The sequence below is a fragment of the Camelus dromedarius genome, chromosome 16 (genome assembly GCF_036321535.1).
Source record: "Camelus dromedarius isolate mCamDro1 chromosome 16, mCamDro1.pat, whole genome shotgun sequence".
NCBI classification, from domain to species: domain Eukaryota; kingdom Metazoa; phylum Chordata; class Mammalia; order Artiodactyla; family Camelidae; genus Camelus; species Camelus dromedarius.
Genome location: NC_087451.1, coordinates 18138229 through 18161292, shown reverse-complemented (window position 1 = coordinate 18161292; position 23064 = coordinate 18138229). Strand labels below are relative to the sequence as shown.

Genomic DNA, 23064 nt, shown 5'->3' with positions numbered 1-23064 from the left:
CCAATTAAATCATTAACCTCTAGTGAATATTACTAATGTCTAGACAAAGATAAGTTTCAGTTTTTTAAAAATAGATGTAAGTTCAGCCCTTGATCTTGTAAATAAATAGATGGAAATGTTTTTTTTTTAATAGTGATATTTTATTCTCTTAACTCTTTCTGAATTATATTAAATCACATAGTGCTCTAGCTTCAAAAATAATTTTATTCCATTGGCTGACAACTCAATTAAATCTTCTTTCAATTTTGTTGAAAGCAGACTTTGCAGTCCACGTGACCTGCCAAAAGATTTGTTACCCAGTTATTAGTCATTCACTTTTTTTATTACTGACATTGATATTTCAAATTATTCCTCTGGTTTGATGTCACAAAGGAGTTTTGACACAACAGGGCAGTGAACCATAGTAAAACTCAGGATGAGTGAAAGGTTTTCATTTGTTAAGTGGGAGCATGGTGTTAAGTAAAGGGAGGTGGACAAGGAGAATCTACACTTAAACACCCCTCTGTTTCAGGAAGGATTATTTATGAAAGTTGAAGATCTAGAATTTGATTCCTTTAAAACAGCATGTGCCTGGAAAATCTTTGCATATCCCCTGGGTTACATAAACCTTACTTTGAAGATCACTGTCCTGGAGTGGTATTATTCAGGCTACAGATTGTAACTCACTGATGGATAACAAAATGAGTGGGTTGTGACCAGCAATTTTTTTAAAAAGAAATAAAATGGAAAATAACAGCATATTATTTACTTGGTAAGTTTAAGTAAAAGTAGAACAGTGTACACTTGCATGTATAGAGTTGTGTGATAAAATATATTTTTTGCTGTGAATTGTGGTAAAAACAGTTTGGAAGCCACTGTTCTGTAAGACGGAAGATTCCTAGGCCTTACAGAATTCAGCCTCTGGCTTGGAAAGGTTTACTGACTGTAGTATGGGATGGGATTCTGTTTTCTCATGAGTTGCAGGAGGGCTGTTCCCTGTTAATTTTGTTCCTTCATAGGCTGACAGGGAGATGAGAAAGCTGGTATTCTTTTCTAGGCACGGTGGCACTCTGCAAGACACTGTGGAGGTTGGGATGAATGAGATAAGGTTTTTATCTTCAAGAAAGTATAGTCTATGGGGATAGGTAATACATTTTGCACAGTATCATCCTTACTTGAGTGTATGTAAAGTGTCATGAAAAGTAAGTTCTGTCTGGTTCTTGAGTATGTTCATGTGAATTTGTTAACATCTCCCTTTTAAAATTTGTTTTGATCTTGAATTAATGTGGTACTACTTTAAACTCTGTGCAATGATATGTTCTTGTCAAGATGACTATAATACCTTTTAATATATATGTATGAGGTCATGGCAGTATTTCCTTTGAGGACCAGTTCAAACTCACTATGATACTGGCCTGTGGCATCCTCTTCCATTTCTCACACCAGTAAATCTGTTGCTTCATCATCTTTTCTACAGTCTTTTTTCAGTCTTTGCTCATTCAGTAAATTCAAGTTTATCTCATCCAAAGTTTGTTCATTTTGCTTTCTGTTTTTCTCTGTCCCCAAATAAAGCCGTTATGTTTTTCTTTGTTTTCTTATCATAATTTTTGAAATTACAAAATTGACTTTTCTGTAAAATTTTGAAAAAATGAAAATAAGAACCCCTCATTTCTGAAATACATTATCAGTTGCAGTTTTATATCTCTTAATTTAAACAACTTGTAATGTGGATTCATTCAAAAACATATTTGGTATGTTAAAACTTCTTTGACTACATCTAGACCCAATAAACTTTATGTGTACTATAGTATCTTTACTGTCTGAAGTTCTCAATGAACTTAAGTTGGCTATAGAGAACAGGTGAAGTAACTTTCTACAAAATTTCAAAAGGAATAATGTGATCCTCTTTTGAGAATTTTGGTGTCATTTCTAAAGAAATTGCACACTGTGGAAAAGGTAAATGCTGATTTAGTTTCTGTCTTGGCTGTTTGCCTGTATCATTATAAAAAACAGATTTAAAGATGTTCTCTAAAGAAGCAGCTTATATTATTGCATGAGTATAAGCCTAGTCTTCTGTGATTTTCACAGGTGATAAGTTATAAGCCATGGTTTTAATGTGTTCAGCAGTCTTTGTCTATTTTATCTTTCAGCCAGCCAGGTCAGAGTAACCCCAGAAGTCCAAACGCTGGCGGGCGTTTTTCCCAATAGGAATAGCTTTTGCTTTGGTGTTGTAATAGCTGTGCTTTCGTTTATTTGGGTGAAATATAAGTGCAAATAGCAATGAGGAGTACTAGTAAGAGATTATTACATTTTAACTCCTCTTACTGACTGTTCTGCCTTAGTACCCATTCTTTTCCCAGCTGACTTCAGCGGGGAATGTTATGACTAGTTCTGAAAGTTTTGTTGCTTTTCTGTTGAACTTAAAAAAGGGATTTAGCTTTAAAAAAAAAAGTATTTGATTTAGCTTTCTCCTTTAACCAACTTCAGTACAAAGCTTGGCACTGCAGCAGTGTTTGTGCTTTGTGATTTGGAAATCCTCAGTCTTGGGCAATGAGTAAGAGCCTATTACATGAAGCAGCAAACAAAAGGCCACAGAATTCTCAATTTGAAGCAGAAGAGTAGAAATAGAGCTCATGTTAACCACCAGAAGACAGTGAAATTTTCTAGTGGTTTTTAAAAGATTTTGTACATGGTCATAACTTACATAAAGCTCTGATGCTAACTAATCAGATCTTCAATAGTTAAAAGCTAGGTTTTGGAAGATATTTGTGGTTCACATACTGTAAGTTTGTACTTAGATGTAGAAATAAAACTAGATTATGTTTTAAAACTTAACCATTAGAATCTTGGAAACATACATAAATTGAAATAAGGGTTAACAGATTGTTTAAACTGTAGACACAGAGAGTTTGTAAATTAGAAAATGATATTGAAGGGTTCTCTCTCCCAGTGAGACAAAGAGAGAAATGTCAAAGAGCAGTTGACGTAGAAGATGAATTGAGTCTCTAACACACTTCTAAAAAGGGTTCCAGGAGAAGAGAATGGAGGGAATAGTAGAGAAAATTTGAGGATATAATAATAGATTTTTCAAGCATTAAGAAACAGAAGTGAAAAGAAATAAAAAGAAAAAAAAACAAGTGAGTCCTTAACATAAATACTGTGAACCATGTAGGATAAATAAATAGTAAATTTATACTTTGACACATCTTAAACTGTGGAGCATCAAGAATGAAAAGAAAATTTTGAAAGCTACTGGAGAGAAGCAACAATTATGCTGACAAGAGATACCACATAAGCAGAACAGATGCTAGGAAACAATGAAATAAGATCTTCAAAGTGCAGAGAAAAAGCAGTTGTGAACCTAAAATATTATATGAAGCTTAAGTATTCAAGAGCAAGAACAAAATTGGTATTTCAGGCATACAAAAACTTAAGAACATTTATCACCCACATAAATCACCAGAAGAACTAGTAAAGATAATGTTTACAAGGAGAAAAGTAAACATAAGAGGGAATGGATAGGATATAAGAAACAATACCGACATAGAAACTAATAAATCTGACTGTAAAAAAGAAAACCAAAAAACTTCCTCGTTCACTTTCATTTTTTTTAAAGAAGAAAGTAAAACAAATGAGGCAATAACAACAAAATTGAGACTTAAGGCAAAAAGCATTGAAGATATGATATAGAAGGCCATTTCATGATGAATGAAACAATCTACAGATAGAATGTAATCATGAATTTGTCTGTACCTAACAAAATAGCCATGATATGTCATATAAAACAAAAGGTGATAGAATTACAAGGAGAAATTGGTAAATACACATATAGGAGATGTTTAACATATCAGTTGCTAGATCAAGTAATAGGTAGAAACATCATAGCTTTGAACAACAGAATTTTAAAAAGCTTCATCTCTTAGGAATGATGTACTGAAAAAATTAAAAATATACGTCCTTTATATTCATAAGGGGCACCTAAAAATTGTCATTGTGTATCTCAAAGGAAGACTCAATGTATTTAAAAAGGCAAGCTATTTACTATGTTTTCTTACCTAATGCAGCTAGAAAGATTTTAAACAATGTAAATTTTTTTTTAAAGTTTGGAAACTAAGAATGCTTTCCTATTGCTTATGAGTTAAAGAGGAAATCATGATGGAGATTGTAAAATACTTAGAATACAGTGAAGATACTTGTGGGATGCAGCTAAAACAATACTTTGAAAGTAAGATTGTAACTTTAAAAACATTTATTAAAATTAATATTAAAAGGAATGAGAAATTAAAACTAAATGATCTAGTAAGTCATAGTATATAAAACATAGAAACAAATTTTCCTTGATGATTTAACAAAATTTGCCTCTAAAACCTATGCCTGTGGCATCCTTTTGTAAATAAGAATTCTGCTTATTGATTCTGTTTCTCTATGCTTATGGTTTATTCAGGTTTTCCATTTGAGGGATTTTGGTAATTTATATTTCCTGGAAAATTATTCATCTGAATTTACAACTTTTTGGCATGTGCATACACAGTACTTTTACATTTTCACATCTCTACTATATCAGTAATTGTCTTTTTTTTAATTAGTTTTTTCCAAAAGGTTTTTTTTTTAATTGAAGTATAGTTGATTTACAATACTGCATTAGTTTCAGGTGTGAAGCAAAGTAAATCAAGGTAAATCGGTTACATATTTTGTTCAGATTTTTCTAGTATAGGTTCACAAGGTAGTGAATATAGTTCCCTGTACTAAACAGTAAATCTTTATTGCTAATCTGTTTTATGTACAGTACTTTGTATCTCTTTATCCCATACTCCTAATTTTTCCCTCCCTACCTCCCTTTCTCCTTTGGTATCCGTAAGTTTGTTTTCTAAGTATGTGAGTCACACACACATGCACATATTCCTAAACCAACTGTCTGTTAATGGGCACCTGGGTTGTTTCCATGTCTTGGCTATTGTAAACAGTGCTGTTATGAGCACGTGTAATTTTTTGAATTAGAGTTTTCATCCGAAAGATGTGCTTTTGATGTTATTGAGTTCCTTACTTTAATAAGCTTCTTTAAAGACAGTTATGTGAATCAGTAAGTATAGCAGTGTATCATTGGGTTTATAGTATATATAGGTAGCAACATATGTAACAGCAAAAGCATAGACATGGGAAAAAGAGAAGAGAGCTATAGAGGAGTAAGATCTCTATATTTCACTGGGACTGAGATTGTATAAATCTGAAATAGAGTCTGTTAAGATATATATGGTAAGCCCTAGAGCAACCACTAACACAAGAACCTATAGTGAAACGATTATGAAAGGAATTAGTATGTTACTTTAGAAATTATTCACTTAAGGCAAAAGAAAGCAGTGAAAGAAGAATAGAGGAACAAAAGGACATAAAATATAGTGAAGAAAAGTTGCAAACTTAAATCCAATAATATTGTTATATCAGTAATATTAAATGTGAATGGATTAAACAATCCAAATAAAAGGTAGAGAGTTTCAGACTGGTTAATAACAAGATCCAACTATATAGTCTAGTTGATACATTTGAGATCCAAAGATACAAACAGATTGAAAGTAAAAGGATGAAAAAAATATATTTTGCATATAGCAACCATAAGAAAGCTGGAAAGACCATGCTAATATCAGGCAAAATAGATTTCAAACCAAAACAAGTTACTAAAGAAGGACATTTTATAGTGACAAAAGGACCATCCAGCAGGAGAACAAAATAGTTACATATACATCTAATTACAGAGTGCCAAAATACAGGAAGCAAACTGACAGAAAGGGAGGGAGAAATATAGTCTGACAGTAAGAGTAGTACTCTTGAACACTTTACTTTCATTAATGAGTAGAACAACAAGAAGAAGATAACAAGGAAATATAAGAGGGTTGAAATAATACAATCTGTATTCTCTTGACTACAGTGTAGTGAAATGTAGGAAACTCACAAATATGTAGAAATTAGATACTACAATCCTAAGAAATCAGTGGCTAAAAGAAGAAATCACAAAGAAAATTAGAAAATACTTTGAGGTAAGTGAAATTGTAGACACACCATACCAACCCTTATGAGATGCAGTTACATCAGTACTTAGACATACACAGCTATAAATCCCTGTATTGAAATATTTCAAGTCAGTAATCTACCCTTCCACCTTAAAATGCTAGAAAAAAGTTAATGAACCCTAAAACAAGTAGGAGGGAAGGAAATGAGGATTAGAGTAAGATTTGGTGAATTACAGAATAGAAAATCAATAATGAAAATCAGTGAAAGTAATAGTGCTTTCTTTGGAAAGACCAACAAAATTGACACATCTTTAGCTGTATTGACCAAGAAATGAATACAGGGGCCGTTACTACTACCCTTACAGAAGAATAAGGGAGTCTGAATGATGAAATGCACAAATTCCTAGGAAGATACAAACACCAAAACTAACTGAAGAAGAAATAGAAAATCTGAATTAGACCCATAGCAAATAAAGAAATTGAATTTGTAGTTAAAAAACTACCCACAAAAAAATGAAAAGCCTAGGCTTAGATGGCTTAAGTAGTGAATTTTACTGTATGTTCAAAGAATTAACATTGATACTTCTCAAACTCTACTAAAAAGTAAACAGGAGGAGAGACTTCCATACTAATTTTATAAGGCTAATACCCCAGTATCAAATCAAGATGGACATCACAAGAAAAAAAAACCCCAAAACAAACCCTTCTACCCTACTCCCCCAAAAAACTACAAACCAATATTCCTTATGAATATAGATGCAAAAATTCTCAACAAAATACTAGCAAGCCAAATTCAGCAATACATAAAATGGATTATACACCATGTTCAAGTGGGATTTATCCTAACAATGCAAGGTTGGTTCAATACTTGAAAATCAGTTAATGTAATGCATCACATTAATAAGATAAAAACAAAAACATACAGTCTTCTCTGTAGACACAGAAAAAGCATTTGACAAAATTCAACACCCTTTTATGATAAAAAATACTAACCAAACTAAGAATAAAAGGAAGCTTCAACCTGATAAGAGGCATTTACAGAAAACCCACAGCTAACGTCATCATACTTAATGGTTAAAGACTGAATGCTTTCTTCCTAAGATTGGAACAAGACAGTGATGTCCACTTTTACCACTTTTCATCATTGGACTGGAGGTTCTATCCAGAGCAGTTAGGCCAAAACGCAGGGGTAGGGGGCAATAAAAAGGAATTCAGGTTGGAAAAGGAGAAGTAAAACTTTCTATTCTTAGATGGTCTCTTTTACATAGAAAATTGTAGGGAATCCACTAAAAAACCATTTGAACTAATATGAGTTCAGCAGGGTTCCAGGATACAAGATAAATATACAAAAACCAATCTTATTTCCATACACTTGCAATGAATAATCTGGAAATGAAATTAAAGAAAGAGTTTCATTTACAACAGCATCAAAAGTGAATAATATACTTAAGAGTAAATTTAACAAAATAAATATAAAACTTGTACTCTGGAAACTTAAAAAACACTGAAAAAAATTTAAAGATCTAAATTGGAAAGACATCCCATGTTCATACATCAGAAGATTTAATATTAGCAATATTCTTCTGATTGATCCTACAGATTTAATGCAATATCTTTTGGTGTCTCAGTTGCTTTCTTTGTAGGAATTAATAATTTGATCCTAAAATTTATATGAAAATGCCAGGGATCTAGAAACATTCTTGGGAAACAAAGTTGGAAGAAATGACACTTATTGATTTCAAAACTTACTGCAAAGCAACAGTAATCAAGATAGTATAGTTTTAGTATAAGGATAGGAATAATTCAATGGAACAAAATTGTGAATCCAGAAATATATATGATCAGTTGATTTCCTCCAAGGTGCCAAAACAATTCAACGGGGATGGAATCATCTTTTCAGTGAATTGTACTGAGACCTCTGGATGTCTACATGCTAAAGAATAACGTTGGACTCCTAGCATCTACAGAAGTTAACTCAGCATGTGTCAGGCATCTAGGTTTAAAAAATAAACTGTAAAACTCTTAAGAGAAAAATGTAGGGGTACGCCTTTGTGGCTTTGGGTTAGGCAGTCATGTCTTAGATAGTGACACTACAAGCAGAAACAGTGAAAAATTAGATAAACTGGTCTTTGTAAAAAGTTAAAAAATTTTTGGGTTCCCAAGTACACTAACTAAAGAATGAAAAAACAGTCCAGCAAATGGGAGAAAAGTTTGCAAATATATCAGATAAGGGACTTTTATCTAGGTTATACTAAGAACTCTTACAATTCAATAATGAAAAGACAGCCCAATTAAAATTGGTCAACAGATCTGAATAGACCTTTATCCAAGAAAGCTACATAAATGGCCAGTAAGCACATGTTAAGATGCTCCATGTCATCATCTATGAGGGAAACACAAAACTACAATGAGACGCCACTTTACACTCACCAAGATAGCTGTGTCAAAAAGGCAGTTAATAACAAGAGTTGGCCAGAATGTGGAGAAATCAGAACCCTCATGCACTGCTGGCAGGAATGTTAAATGGTCTAGTAGCTTTGTAATAGTCTTTCAGTTCCTTAAGTGGTTAAACATAGAGTTACCATTTGACCCAGCAGTTCTACTCCAAGGTATATATACAAGAGGAAAGAAGACATGTCCATACATTAATCTTTCTACGTGAATTTCCATGGCCGCCTTATTCATAGTAGTCAAAAAGTGAGGAATAAACCCAAAATCCATTAACTGATAAATGGATAAACAAATTGCTTTTATTATTCCTCCATAAAAAGGAATGAAGTACTGATACTACAACATGGATGAACCTTGAAAGTATTATCCTAAGGGACAAAAGCCAGTCAGAGAGTATGTATGATTCCATTTATATGAAATACCCAGAATTGGTGGTTGTTAGGGATAGGTTAGTGGTTACCTAGGATTGGGGGGTGGAGGGTATAGGGTAGGGGGATGATAAATAAAGAGTGCTGGATTTCTTTGTGGGGTGATTAAAATATTTCAAAATTGATTGTGGTGATGGTTGTATAAATCTGCAAATATATTAAAACAGTGAGAGATCACTACCCAAATATGAAAACAATAGGGGGTCACTACACACCTATTTAAATGGCTCAAATCTAAAACATGGACACCACCAATGCTGCTGATGATGTGGAGCAACAGGAACTCTTATTCACTGCTGGTGGGAATGCAACGTGGTACAGCTGCTTTGGGAGGCAGTTTGGCAGTTTCTTACAAAACTAAACATACTCAGGATATGATTCAGCAGTTTTGCTCTTTGGTATTTACCTGAATGAATTGAAATATGTCCCCCTCAAACCTGCACATAAATGTTTTTTGCAACTTTATTTGTTGGCGATTGACAAAACTTAGAAGCAACCAAGATGTTCTTCAGTAGTTGAGCAGATAAATTGTGGTACAGTGGAATATTGTTCAGTGTGAAAAGGAAACGAGCTCTCAAGCCATGAAAAGTAGAGAAAATTAAATGTATACTACTCAGTGAAAGAAGCCAATCTGAAGGGACAACATACTGAGTAATTCTAACTATATGACTTTCTGGAAAAGGGGAAACTATGGAGATAGTAAAAAGCTAAGTGGTCACCAGGGGTTAGGAGGATAGGAGGATGAACAAGCAAAGCAGAGATTTTTAGGGCACTGAAACTCTTCTGTATGATACTAGAGTGGTGGATACATGTCACTATACATTATCCTAATGTAAACTCTGGAATTTGAGTGATAAGGATGTGTCATTGTAAGTTCAGAAATCATGATAAATGTACCGCTGTGGTGAGGGATGTCAGCAGGGGGAGAGGTTGTACATGGGGATGTAGGGAGTTGATGGGAACTCTGTACTTCCTGCTCAGTTTTGCTGTAAACCCAACATTGCTCTAAGAAATAAAGTTTAATTAAAAAATTCTTGAGACATCTCAAAATAATAAGTTGTAGAATGCAAATGGGTGGATGGGACAGGATTGCCTATTGGTTTATGATTGCTGGAGCTGGGCAGTGGGTACATGAGGCTTATAATAATCATCTTTAATATCTGGTAGGGGAAGTCTCCCCACTTTATTCAAAACTATCATGGCCTTTTGAATGCCCTTTTTAAGGGGAGGAGGTAATTAGATTTATTTATTTACTTATTTTTAAAGTGGAGGTACTGGGGATTGAACTCAGGACCTTGTGCATGTTAGGCAGGCACTCTACCACTGAGCTATCCCCTCTCGCTATCATGGCCTTTTGAAATTATTATGGAAAATTTTAAATATATACAAGAGTAGACTAAATATTAAATAATGCTGTATTAGTTTAGACAGTATAGGATTGGCATGAGAACAGACAAATAAGCTTTATTTGTAGAATAGAGGTTTCATAATCAGACCCTCAGTATATCAGGACATTTGATGTATGATGTAAACGGCTTTATAAAAATGGGAAAAGACTGAGGCCTTGGGTGTGGAACCAGGGGAACATCTACATGAAAAAGTAGATTCCTACCTCACACTGGAATGCCCATGAACTGTAATAGCTGATCTGTTGGTTCTGTGGTATTGCAGTTAACAAAGTGAGGTAGTTACTTGTATTACCAGTGTCAAAAACTGAGGAATGAGCTAATTGTGGAAAAATACTACAGTACTAGAGCATTAAGGTTAAAAATCTGCAACATAGTGTAAAGGTGTAAAATATGCATAGTAATGATAACTCTGCATTCCTGATAGTTGCCTCTGAAGAAAATAGTGTATTTGTAAAGTTATGTTTCTTAAGGTTAGAAAGAAATTGAGACATATGTAGCAATGATACTAAAAATTGATGAAGCTAGGTGATAGGTAATAGGTGTTCATTATAGAATCCTTTATGTTTGTTTCTTCTTGAAGTGTTAGTATAACCAAATGAAGTGTCTTGTTTGTATCCCAAGTCAAACAAATCTTCATAAATACATTTTTGTGGCAAATGGAGAAATTTCACTAAGACTGAGTATTAGATTATATCAAGCAGTTGTTTTGTTAGATGTGATGATGGTGGCACTGTGTGTAAGAAGATATGCATGTATAGTATGTTTGATGATGTAATATGGTTTCTGGGACTTTTAAAATACTTCAGCAAAGAAAAAGGATGGTTGAAATAAAATCTTGGTAACTGGTAGTGGGTGTGTGAAGGATTGTTGTATTATACTCTCAACTTTTGAGTATGTTTGAAAATCATCTGTAAAACATCTACAAAAACAAAAAATAATTGTTCTTTAATAACTTGTACCCATTGGCTAACATTTTTGAAATGCTTTGCTACAAAAAAACTGTTTTTCTAACTTTATTTTTAAGTTCTGTTTGTTTCCTAGTTTAAGTATACATATACACATATATTTAACAAATAGTATATACTGTATATTATATATGACAAATAATATGTATATTATATCTTACCTAAATATTTATAAAGTAAGTCAGGAATAAGATTTGATCCAGTTTTCCTCCAGGGTCTCTATACTGCTTTTAATTGAGGAAACATGCCAAAAATTAGTATGTAGGTTTAATATTTATTTGCAGTTTTTCTGTTCATAATGGCAGCATGGTAGTGAATAGCTCTGGGTAATTTCCAATAAGTCAAAAGTCGTGGGGATTATTAGCATGAGGAGGTATTAAGTGTATAAATCTGAGCCTTGACAGAATTGGAGTTCTCAAAATTTGATAAAGTATTCCATAAGTAATGCTTTTCCTTTTATTTCACATTTTGTGAAGCAGCACTTAGAATATACAGTTGATACACACACACACTTCTTTTGTGGTTTCACATGTTTATGTCTTTACTCAGTTTCTGGGTCATTCCCAGTGACATACCTACCATAAAAGTTATCTATTTTGCCTTCAAGATTCTTTTGATAATTCCTTTCTGCAACTAATGTTCTTATAACTGTCTCTGGCTAGTGTTTCAGAATATTTTAATAGTGGTGACAAAATGATATGAAACTGATATTGAGAGAGTGAAGATTTTGTAAATGACTTCGCTTAAAATTATTATGACTAGGTTTTTTTTTTCTGTTACTTGAATTACCAAATTGTTAATTCCTATGATTGTTTGATAATGATGAATATCTTCACAACTTTTAAAAGTTCTTTAATTGATGTTATTTGATTTTTTTTCAAGTACTTTGAAGATTGTACAGACAAAGCCTTGCCACTATTCTGGCTTGAGGGCATGGTGATTCCCTTAAAGTTACATAGCTGGTTAGTAGTAGAGCTAGGTCTTAAATCAAACTGTTTTTATGGCCAATTGGGTTAGTTATTGTGCTCTGTAAAGGAAACTGATGACTTCGCAAAGATGAACAGTTCTGCATAAATGTTTTTATAACATTTAGATGGCAAAAAACATAAAAAAGAAGTTAAGAGACAGCGGCAGACTGGGAAGTTTTGTTAGAGAAAACAGGATTAATATCCAGTATATATAAAATACTCTCCCAAATTAGAAGAAAAACAATTCATCAGAAACATAGTTAAAGGATATCACCAAAGAGGAAATACTGGTCATTAATAAATGTATGAAGCGATACTCAGTCTCTGTATTAGTAGGGAAATATGGATGAAAACTGTCACCATTTTCTACCCATGATGTTGGCAAGAAGTTAAAAAAAATTGAAAATAGTGACTCTTGGTAAGGGTATGGGAAAACAGACACACCTCTATATACTGTTGGTAGGTTCATTTTTTTATTGGAAGTCAGTTTGGCCAGATGCCCTACTTATGTTTAAATCATGTGATAGGCACATCAAATCAACTTAATATTTAAGAGATGGTAATGGTGGGGTGCTGAGAAATTAATCCCAGCTTAAAAAAGGCCTAGAGCCACTAACTGCCATGTACTCTGGCTTTCTTTTCTTTTTTACTAAACATTTTGAATTGTGTTTCAGTACAGTGTTTTATCATTAAAACAACTTTCTGAGGTGGCTGTTTTTATTCCAATTTTGCTGATGTGGAAACTGAGGCTAGAGAGGGTAATAAATAAATTCATTTAGCCAATGGGTAAAAGAGCCTAAATTTAAGCTCTAAAACTGGCCTTAATCACTCTGGTTAGGTAGTTAATAATTGATTTGTGATACCCAGCATACCTTAAACCTTGCCTTTATTAAAATGACTTCATTTTCTATGTTGTTTTAAAATGTAATGCTTAATTTTTTTCATTAGAATGTTAACATTATAAATATAATGCTTTATTTCTTCATTGGAATGTCAGCCTGATAAAAGTGAACTCTTCATTAATGGACAGTCTTCACTTTTTTTCGCAGAGGATCTGAAGAGGCAAAATGCGGTTTTACAAGCTGCACAAGATGATTTGGGACACCTTCGGACACAGCTGTGGGAAGCCCAAGCAGAGATGGAAAATATCAAGGCCATTGCCACGGTCTCTGAAAATACCAAGCAAGAAGCTATAGATGAAGTGAAAAGACAGTGGAGAGAAGAAGTTGCTTCACTTCAGGCTGTTATGAAAGGTAAAGACAAAGACAGATCCTTTTACGATTTTCTAAGGTAACTGATTCTCATGATTGAGAACGTTTTCAGAGGGTCTTAAAGTATATCCTGAGTTTTATATAGTTTTATGTATTACCATCTTCAAGATGGCCTGTTGTCTTCAAATAAAAGGGAAGCCAATGATACTATAAATAGGTATATAATCTGTAATTTTAATAAATTTAATAATGAATTCTGATGAGAGTGTTACAGAGATACTACATTAAATGAGAACTGTAGTTCATCGTAATGTTTAAAGCAGGGCTTCAAAATGGATTTTCTTATAGAAGACAGGCCAGTAATGTGAGTGAATAAAGCCGTCTGGGCACAGGAAGTGTGCTGAGCTGGAGACACCTCCCAGGCAGAGAATAAAGTTATTTACTATTTACACTTATTAGTTCCAGCTCATTAGGGCCCATCCAGGCCAGCATTGCCATAATTTTATATTTTAAAGAAAACTTTTTATTTTTAAGTGAAATTTTTGCTCATTCTCTGAGTTAGAATGACCTATGGGCTAGAATGGGCTTGCTGGGCTGCCAGCTGGCGGCCCTTGGTCTGAAGGAAGAGTAGTAGTTTATTTAGTCTCTTTCGGCTGTTAGCGCTAGTGCTTAATTACTGCCTGCGCTTCTGAGAAAATGATAATAAAATGAAGTAAGCTGCCTCCTGAATCTTTGGGTTCCTAGAATTAGTTTAGTTAATAATATAAATGTGAAATAGTGATAACTTTTTTCCCGTCTTCACAGTTATGTGTCATTTGCCTTAGCACTTTTTTGTAAGAAGGCAGGTAAGACTAGCACTATTTTTGAGTTTGTGGCTATCACCTAGTGATTATTCTAAGCCTCGTGTTACCTCCCTGACTATAGCAGTGTACCCAAATAAGAGTTCATTTCTCTCATGGAAGAAATCCAGAGATAGGTAATCTAGGGCTGAGTACAGTGGTACCTGATGTCATCAGTGTCCTAAGCTTCTTCAGTCCTTTTGTTTCTTCATCCTCACGTGGTTTTCAACTTCATTTTGCCTTGTGGCTGAAAAAAAATGGCTGCCCCTCCTCCAGTCCACCTCAGTAAAGCAAAAATTTTCTAGATATCTTCAGTGTATACCGTCCCCGCCACACACTTTATCGAGGTGTCTGGTTACACATAACCACCAAGGCATCTAGAAACTCTAGTTTTTACATTGGGCCTTTGGCTTCGAAACAAAATTGGGGTTTTGTTAGGAACAAGAAAGAGTGGAAGTTAATGGACAGTGAGCAGTATTTATCACATAATGTGTTAAGATTGTATTAAAGATAAAGTCATTTTATAAAGACTTTAGAATTTGTCTTAAGTTAGTATCTTGGGATATAGTAGAACATTCTGGAAGTATATCCCCTTTCTCACACTTTCAGGTGTATAGCTGGATTGGGAGGACATGTTATATTTGTCCTAGGAGTCATATGTCCTATCTAAGAACATAGCTTTTGGAGTTGGCCTTAGGTTTGAATTCTAGCTCTGCTTCTTTCTGGTTATGAAATGTTGGCCAGAGTATTTAACCTCTCGTAGGTGTTCCTTATCTGTAAAATAATACATGGCACAGGTTTATTGTGAAGATCAGAGTTGATTTAAAATCCTTAGCAAAATTTCTACATGTAGTAAGAACTAGAAATGTTAGTTTAGTGCTTCTGTTTTTGTTTTCAGTGAATTGAAAGATTTCCAAAAACTAGGCTGAATTTTTTTAATATAAAATTACTTTTCAAATTTTAGTGTGCCAGAACATTTTTTCAGAATGCTTGGACATGAACTATTTGGTGATGTTTTGTAGAAACAGTTCGTGACTATGAGCACCAGTTTCACCTTAGGCTGGAGCAGGAGCGAACACAGTGGGCACAGTATCGAGAATCTGCAGAGAGGGAAATAGCTGATTTAAGGAGAAGGCTGTCTGAAGGTCAAGAGGAGGAAAATTTAGAAAATGAAATGAAAAAGGTATGAAGGAATGTATTCATCTGTAGAAATATTTGAATCCAAATATTTTTGTGGTAATGCTTTAACTAATATTATTATGGTAATAGAAGTTGTTATTTTTTGTTAGAGGAATTATTTGGACACAGACCTGAACATAGTATTAAATGATTTGATGCCCTTCCCCCAGATATATGTAAGGTTAACTCCCTCATCTTCAGATCTTCGACCAGATGTCTCCATCTCATGAGGCCTATTCTGACCACCCCATTTAACATTGCAACCTGCCCACCTCCATCCCCCACCTGCACAACTTGTTCTTCTGTTCTTTCTTCTCCCATTGCACATATTTCCTTAGAACATACATAGAGTTCACCTATTTGTTAGGTTTACTGTTTGCTGCCTTTTCCTCCTTACGAGAATACAAGTTTCATGAGGGCAGGCGTCTCGTTTATTGTGTATCCTAAATGCCTAGCGCAGTGTCTCGCACATAGGTTCTTAGCAATTATTTGCTGAATGAGTGTTGTTGCTTAGTAATTGTGTCTAACCTGAAGCTTTAGAACAGATGTTTTCCTTCTTTCTTGATATTCCTTGGTCCCTGTGTGTAAAATGTATTGAATGTTATGCTTGAACATATTGCTGTAAGACACCTGAACACAGAGCAACTAAATATAAGGTGAAACATTTTATCATTGAGAAAATTTAAAAAAGCTTTTGGCCAGTTTGATTATATAAACTTTCACTTCGTTAATTTATATACATACATATATTTGAAATTACATATAAAATAATAATTAGAATTTGATTTTTCTTTTCAGTTTAATTAATCATGATCTTTGGTTCATAATCCTTGGTTCATACAGAAACCACTTTTATGTATTTAGAAGATTATTTAATTTTTTTTTTATGATGTAAAAATCATCTGAGAATTCAACACTCAAAAGAAAAGCTTGAACCTTGAGGAATAGTTGTTTACATTCTTTTATTTCAGGAAAAGATTGTAATTGTAATACAGCATCTTCATGAGGATCTGACAGTGTCTTCATGATCACTAGTCACTTAGTCATCTACTGTAGTTATCCAAAGTAGACAGCCTTCAGTTCTATGAAGTTGTTTGAGATGAATTCATAGTTGATACTATCATTAGAAATTTCATTCTGAGCCACATTCATGTCACCATGTGAATGGTGAAGTGCCATTCACATGAGGATAGTTTTTCTTTCATCCTGATAATATATTCATAATCATGATTTCTGCAATCTGCTACTCACCATTTTTTTTTTATTTTTAAATGTGGGTACTGGGGATTGAACCCAGCCCCTCGTGCATGCTAAGCATGTGCTTTACCACTGAGCTGTACCCACCCTTCGCTTTTGTCATTTTAAAAATTTATTCCTTAGTTTTTCAAATAAACCTTATTTTTTAAAATGGTTTTTGATTTATAGAAAAATTGTGAGGAGACTATGGAGTTCCCATATACTCCACTCCCAGTTTCCCCTATTAACATCTTATATTAGTATGGTATATTTGTTACAATAAATCAATACTGATTTTTGTTAACTAAAGTCCTTTCTTTGTACTCATATTTTATTAGTTTTTAACCCAAGTCTTTTTTTCTTTTCCAAGATCCCATCCAGGATACCATGTTACATTTAGTTACGTCCTTAGGCTTCTCTTGGCTGAGACAATTTCTCAGATTTTCTTTGTTTTTAGTTGACCTTCTGTCATTTAAAAAAGTCATCTTTGGAAATTTTATTTATTATGATATGCACCACTTGGAGTTGTGAGGTCATCTTTGCATTAATAAATTACTCAAGCTGTATTACATTCTTTGCTTCTCTCCTTTTTTCCCCTGCTAATTTTTATCAGCAGACCTCTATAAGCATCCCAAATTAGCTTTGACTGAAGATATCTTAAGCTCATGTGTCTTTCCCAAACAGAACTTAGTTCAAAATAAAATAAATGATGAAATGACTTTGCAAGCGCTGGAAAACAAAGTGCCATCCCTCTTTTCTGAGAAATATGGTTTTTTTTTTTAAATCTCCACTTACATTTGGGCATAGATAATATTTTCCGTATCATGAACAATTTAGGAAAAGCTTGAGCTCTTTTAAATTCAGTGAATAAGATTAATTTTCATTTTCACTAGAAGGGAAAAAAACTAACTTTTTGAGTCTGCCTTTGTTTCTCTCTCTGTGTGTGTGTGTGTGTGTGTGTGTGTGTGTGTGTATATACACATACACATACATAGACATATGAAAATGAAGTTTCTTACCAATTTAAGTTTATGGATGTTTCCTTTTAATCCATGTTTTTGAGAATGGAGGATGGAAAACAGTGTGGTTTTAGAGGTCATTCTTTGTGTTTGTTTTATTTAGACAGCAGAAGTAAAATAATGCTCTGAATAGTTAGATGGAAGCCTTTTTATAGCAACATAATTTTCTAATATTTTAGAAAATAAATTCTATTTTTTATGTTAAAAATTAATCAGCCCTTTAATCATTTGTAAGAAATTATAGTTTCATTAATTTATTAACCAGAATGATAAAAATTAAAGTATTTATTATATGCATTTCCTTTTGTATAAGGATATTTTCCAGCTCAGTTAATTAAAGAGTCAAATTTGTCATAGTGAATCAATTTTCCTACTTACTCCCAAATTCTAAATGGACTATTTGGGAAAGCTATGATTATGACTTGACATTCAAAGTAATGCAGCATTTAAAAGTTAGACGTGGTTCAATTTTGTGAGTGCTAATACAGTGCTTGCTAGACTTATTTATTACACTAATTTTAACAGGTTGGGGAGGTCAGAATTTCTTAGAAAAGCGTTAAATCAGTAAGTTGTAGCATTTAATTCTTTTTAACCATAGGCCCAAGAGGACGCTGAAAAACTCCGGTCTGTTGTGATGCCTATGGAGAAGGAAATTGCAGCTTTGAAAGATAAACTGACAGAGGCTGAAGACAAGATTAAAGAGCTGGAGGCCTCAAAGGTTGTGAAACATTGTAATCCATTTGCTTGAAACCGAGGTTCTGCCCTATTGCTATGAGCAAAATTAGAATATTAAGGGAGTAAAACTATAATTTAGACCATGCATCTTAAGACTCTTGCTTTGTTTAAAATGCAAGAAAATACTTGGAGATGATTTTGCCCATATGGATATTTTAAGTAATCCCAATAGTGATGCTTATGCTGCTTTTTTACAAAATCAGTGTTTATTTTCTTATCAAAATGAGAACTTTGTGTGTGTGTGTGTGTGTGTGTGTGTGTGTGTGTGTGTGTGTTGGTGGAGTAATTAGGTATGTGTGTATGTATATATTTATTTTAATGGAGATTCTAGGAATTGAACCCAGGACCTCCTGCATGCTAAGTATGCTTACTCTACTATTGAGCTATACCCTCCCTCCTTCTTTTGTTTTCTTATGAAGGAAAATAAGTTGTTCAAAGTTGACTTTGTTTTCTGACATCAGCTCCAGAATTCATCTTTTAGAGATGAAGTAACTATAGCACGGCTGGATTTACTGGCCATAAAAACACAACAGAAAAATATAAGGGAATGTCAAACATTTTAATAATTAATTTAAAAAGTAGGAAAGGAGAAATTTTAAGGGTAGTAAGCAAAAGCACAAGATAGTAATGTAGAAATAAATTTAGGAATGTAGAAATGAAGGTATATCAATAATCCTAGTAAATGTAAACAGGTAATTACCTAGTAAAAGAGACTGGATTTTAAAAATCTAAATTTATATTGCTTAGAAGAGATATACTTAAAACTGCAAGGTAAGATTGAAAAAGAAGGTATTTAAAGATATGCCATGTAAATTCTAATCAAAAGAAAGGTATATAGCAGTTGTAATATGAAACAGGTAGGATGAAAGGAGAAAAGAATAAAGATAAAGAGGGACTCCCTTCTACTTTATAATCCAGCATAAGATACGAGAGTCATGCACATGAATGCACCTTACATAGCCTTGAGTTGTGAACTAAAAAGTGACAATTATGAGGGTAAATGATATTCAAGTGATAGTGCTAGCAGAAAAAAAAGTATTTGTAGGGATATAAGAGTTTTGAGCAACTTGATTAATAATTCACATGAAATAGACACAGAATCCTGTACCCAAGAGGGAGAGAGACTGTATTTTATACAGCAGTAGAATGTAGTAGTAGTGAAGAGTTCAACATGTATGAGCTGGATGACCTTGGGCAAATTACTTAATTTTACTGTACTTTGGCTTGCTTGACTGTAAAATGGGGATAATAATACTACCTCCCTCATAAGGCTGTTATGAGGATTATATAAGTTAACACATGTAAGGCACTTAGGATAGTGCCTAGAATAAAGTATTGTTATTTTGGGTACGTTATACTTTTCATAATGTCACAAAGGAAGTGTCATCGGATTTCAAAGATTTGGTATTATACAGACCCAAATCTTTGTTAAATTATTTACAATAAAGTGATAGCCAAAATTAAAAGGAAATGAAAAAATTAACTCATATGGAAGAAGGAATTGTAAAATATTTAGAGTGGTTTGAATTTTTTACTCAAGAATCTAAAAAAAAAAGAACACATCAGTAGAGATTTAAGTGTAGTAAATAGTATGAACAATATCACAGCAGTAAATTTGAAATGCTGTCATTTGATGAAAAAATTTCCAATAAAAATAATTAACCAAAATTATCTCAAGATAAAATACGAAAGCTGAAGTAGTTAGTAACTATTAATGAAAGTGAATGTAGAGTCAAAACTTTCTTTCTTCTGTCTCCTTTCCTCCAAAAGACATTTGACTCAATTAGTTTTGCAGGCAAGTTTTTCCAAATCTCTTGGACAGAGATAATCCTTATATTTTACAGACTGTGTTAGAGAATAGAAAAAGAGGGAAAGCTCTCCAGCTCATTTTATGAAACTTACATAACTTCATTGCAAACAAACTGACAGAAAAGTATTACAAGAAAATTATAGATCTGTCTTAGGAATACAGAAGCAAAAATTTTCAGCAGTGTAGCTTTTAATAAGAAAAGGAAAGGAAAAAGACATCATTATCAAATAGGGATAGTCCCAGGAATTTAGGATGGTATAGCACCAGAAAACCTATTATTGTTATTATATACCACATAAAAAGATTATAGGGGAAGAGTAAGAAATTCATCTTAGATTCAAAAAGGCATTTGGTAAATTTAAACACCCAGTAACTTTAATAAAGGGTTTTTTTAATCAGATCTTCAACAAATATCATACTTGATGATGAATGTTTAGCAGCCTTACCATTAATGACAGGAACAGTAGCGGGGAGACCTGTGCCTGGTGATTTTGTTCAGATCGTTTACGTGGTCTTAGATGATGCAGCAAGACAAGATAAATGAGGCATAACTAGAAAGAAAGCGATGAAACTGATTTTTCTATATAGGAAAGCAAGTGAATGTACAGCTAATTAGACCTAATAAGAGTTCTGGAAAGTTATTTTCAGCAAGATCAACATGCAGAGATAATAGTGGTTATAGACTCTAGTAATGCAAAGGGGAAAAATTCCTATTCACGACAGCAGAAAAAATACCCAACAAAAGAAACAACTATGTAAGTTACCTGAGAATATATCTGAATAAAAATGAGTAAGATCTTTGTGGAATACATTATAAGTGAATATTTGAATACATGTGTGCTCCCGAGTGAAGAGATACTGTATTGTAAAGCAGGCAGTATTTCCCAAATTAATCTGTAAATTCAGAATTCCCCTCGAAATCCAGCAGAGTTTAATAAAGAACTTGATAAGTGGATCCTAGAATTCATGTGGACAAGCAAAGGACCAGAAATATACCCAGCAAAATTTTGATCAAGACAAGATGAGGAGACTTGCCCTACCTACCAATATGAAGACTTAGAGTAGTTTTACTACTACAGTAGTACTGTAATTAAGATAGTTCGTTGTTGATTTAGGGATTAAACAAATGGACTAGTGAAACAAGAGAGAGCCTGGAAATATACCCATATGTCTGTGGAAGTTTGATACATGACAGGTGGCATTACAAATCAGTGGGAACAAAATGGATAGTTAAAACATAGGTTTTTTGAGTAACTAGTTATAAATATGGAATAAAGTGAAGTTAGCTTTCTGCCTCATACTTTTCAAAAATTAATTTCAGTAAATTAAAAACTTAAGAGTGAAAGTAAATCTTTAAAACTTTTAGATGTTAAAAAAAGAATATGTGAGGCACAAAAACATTTCTTAAGAGAAGAAACTGAACTGTGAAAGAAGAGATTGACAAATTTGCCTATATTAGAATATAGCACTACCTTACTAAAAAATACCACAAAAAGTTGAAAAGAGAACTGTAGACTATTAGAAGTTATCTGTACCTTATATACCTGACAAAAATTAGCGTCCAAAATTAATAAAATTTGCCATGTCCGTGAGTGACAAATGGCCTCATGGAGAAACAAAGAATGTGAACAAGCAATTCACAAAAGAGAAAACCTGAATAGTTAAGGAATGTGAAAAGATTTCAGTCTCACTAGCAGTCAGGGACATGTAAGTGAACATGGAATATCCTTTTACCCTAACCAGATGGTAAGCCTTACAGCACAAATTTGTTGTGTTTACCCACTATTGGAGGGTCTGAAATTCTTCTCACTTTGAACTGCTGTTGTCAAGTTGGAATCCCAGTTGAATATTTTGGGGTTCTTGGGTCCCTGTTGTTTCCCTTTACTTTCTCCAGCATAGGTGCTGATTCCATTTAAGTCCGCGTAAGTAGCTTTCAGTGGTTTGTCCCCAACCTCTAATTATCACTTTTTTCTTTGGTAGGTGTTTGTGCGTTTCGAGTTTTGTTATTTTAGTAGCTCTGTTGTTAGGGTGTATGGAATTCAAGGAACTTCAGATACCATATATTTGTTGCCACCATCTTCCTAGAGTTCTGCTCAATAGCTTTTGAATGTTAGAAGTTAGTTAATTATTAATAGAATCAAATATTTATTCTAAGAAGTAACAGCTGATAGAATTAGTGGTTATATACCACCACTTTACATCTGCCTCATTGACTATCTTTTACCATCAGCTGAATTACCACCCTCTCTCTCGGTGATCGGGAAGGTGCCTCATAACAGGCAGCACTTTGTCATGCTTGGTTAGTATGTATTTGGTTGACACTGACAGTCTCCAGTGAAGCATCAAGTGGCAGCTTAAATAATCATTTTAGTCTGTGACCAGTGCTGATGTATTGTGTTAATGTTCCAGGAGTAAAGATAACTGAAAACAGATCAGTCGGCTATTTCATGTTGAAGAATTGGGAAGATAGAAGGCATAAATTTGACCTTGAAAGTGAAGTTAGACATAACAATTTGAAAAAGTTGAAAGCTTAAATGGCCAAAGTTTAGGATGGACAATTTGTAAGACAGAATAAAGCAAATGATTCTATAATCACTTTCTGGGGCAAGATTGCATTTTATTTTGGTTATAACTATTTCTGATATTAGACTATATTGTTAATACTTAATTATAGTTAATTGTTCAACAGACATAAGGCATTTAAAAAAGATATGATTTGAAAAAGTATTCTGCACTTGCCTTCAAGTTTGTGTTCACTGCAGTGTGAGAGAAGTTATTTTTTCCATCATGACTTCCTCTTTTTTCCTTCCATGAATGAATGTATGTCTGT

At 33.5% G+C, this 23064-nt stretch overlaps 1 protein-coding gene across 3 annotated transcripts in view; it reads left to right on the top strand.

Annotated features, from left to right (window-relative positions):
* RABEP1 (rabaptin, RAB GTPase binding effector protein 1) overlaps window positions 1-23064 on the top strand; it is a 79361-nt gene that overhangs the window by 23647 nt on the left and 32650 nt on the right. For all 3 annotated transcript variants that reach the window (XR_010384472.1, XM_064495113.1, XM_064495114.1), the window contains 3 exons: window positions 13255-13458; window positions 15278-15438; window positions 18288-18407. Coding sequence is in view for 2 of the 3 variants with exons in the window: in XM_064495113.1 (XP_064351183.1) it covers window positions 13255-13458; window positions 15278-15438; window positions 18288-18407 (485 nt within the window). In the remaining variant the exon portion in view is untranslated. The remainder of the gene's footprint in view (window positions 1-13254; window positions 13459-15277; window positions 15439-18287; window positions 18408-23064) is intronic.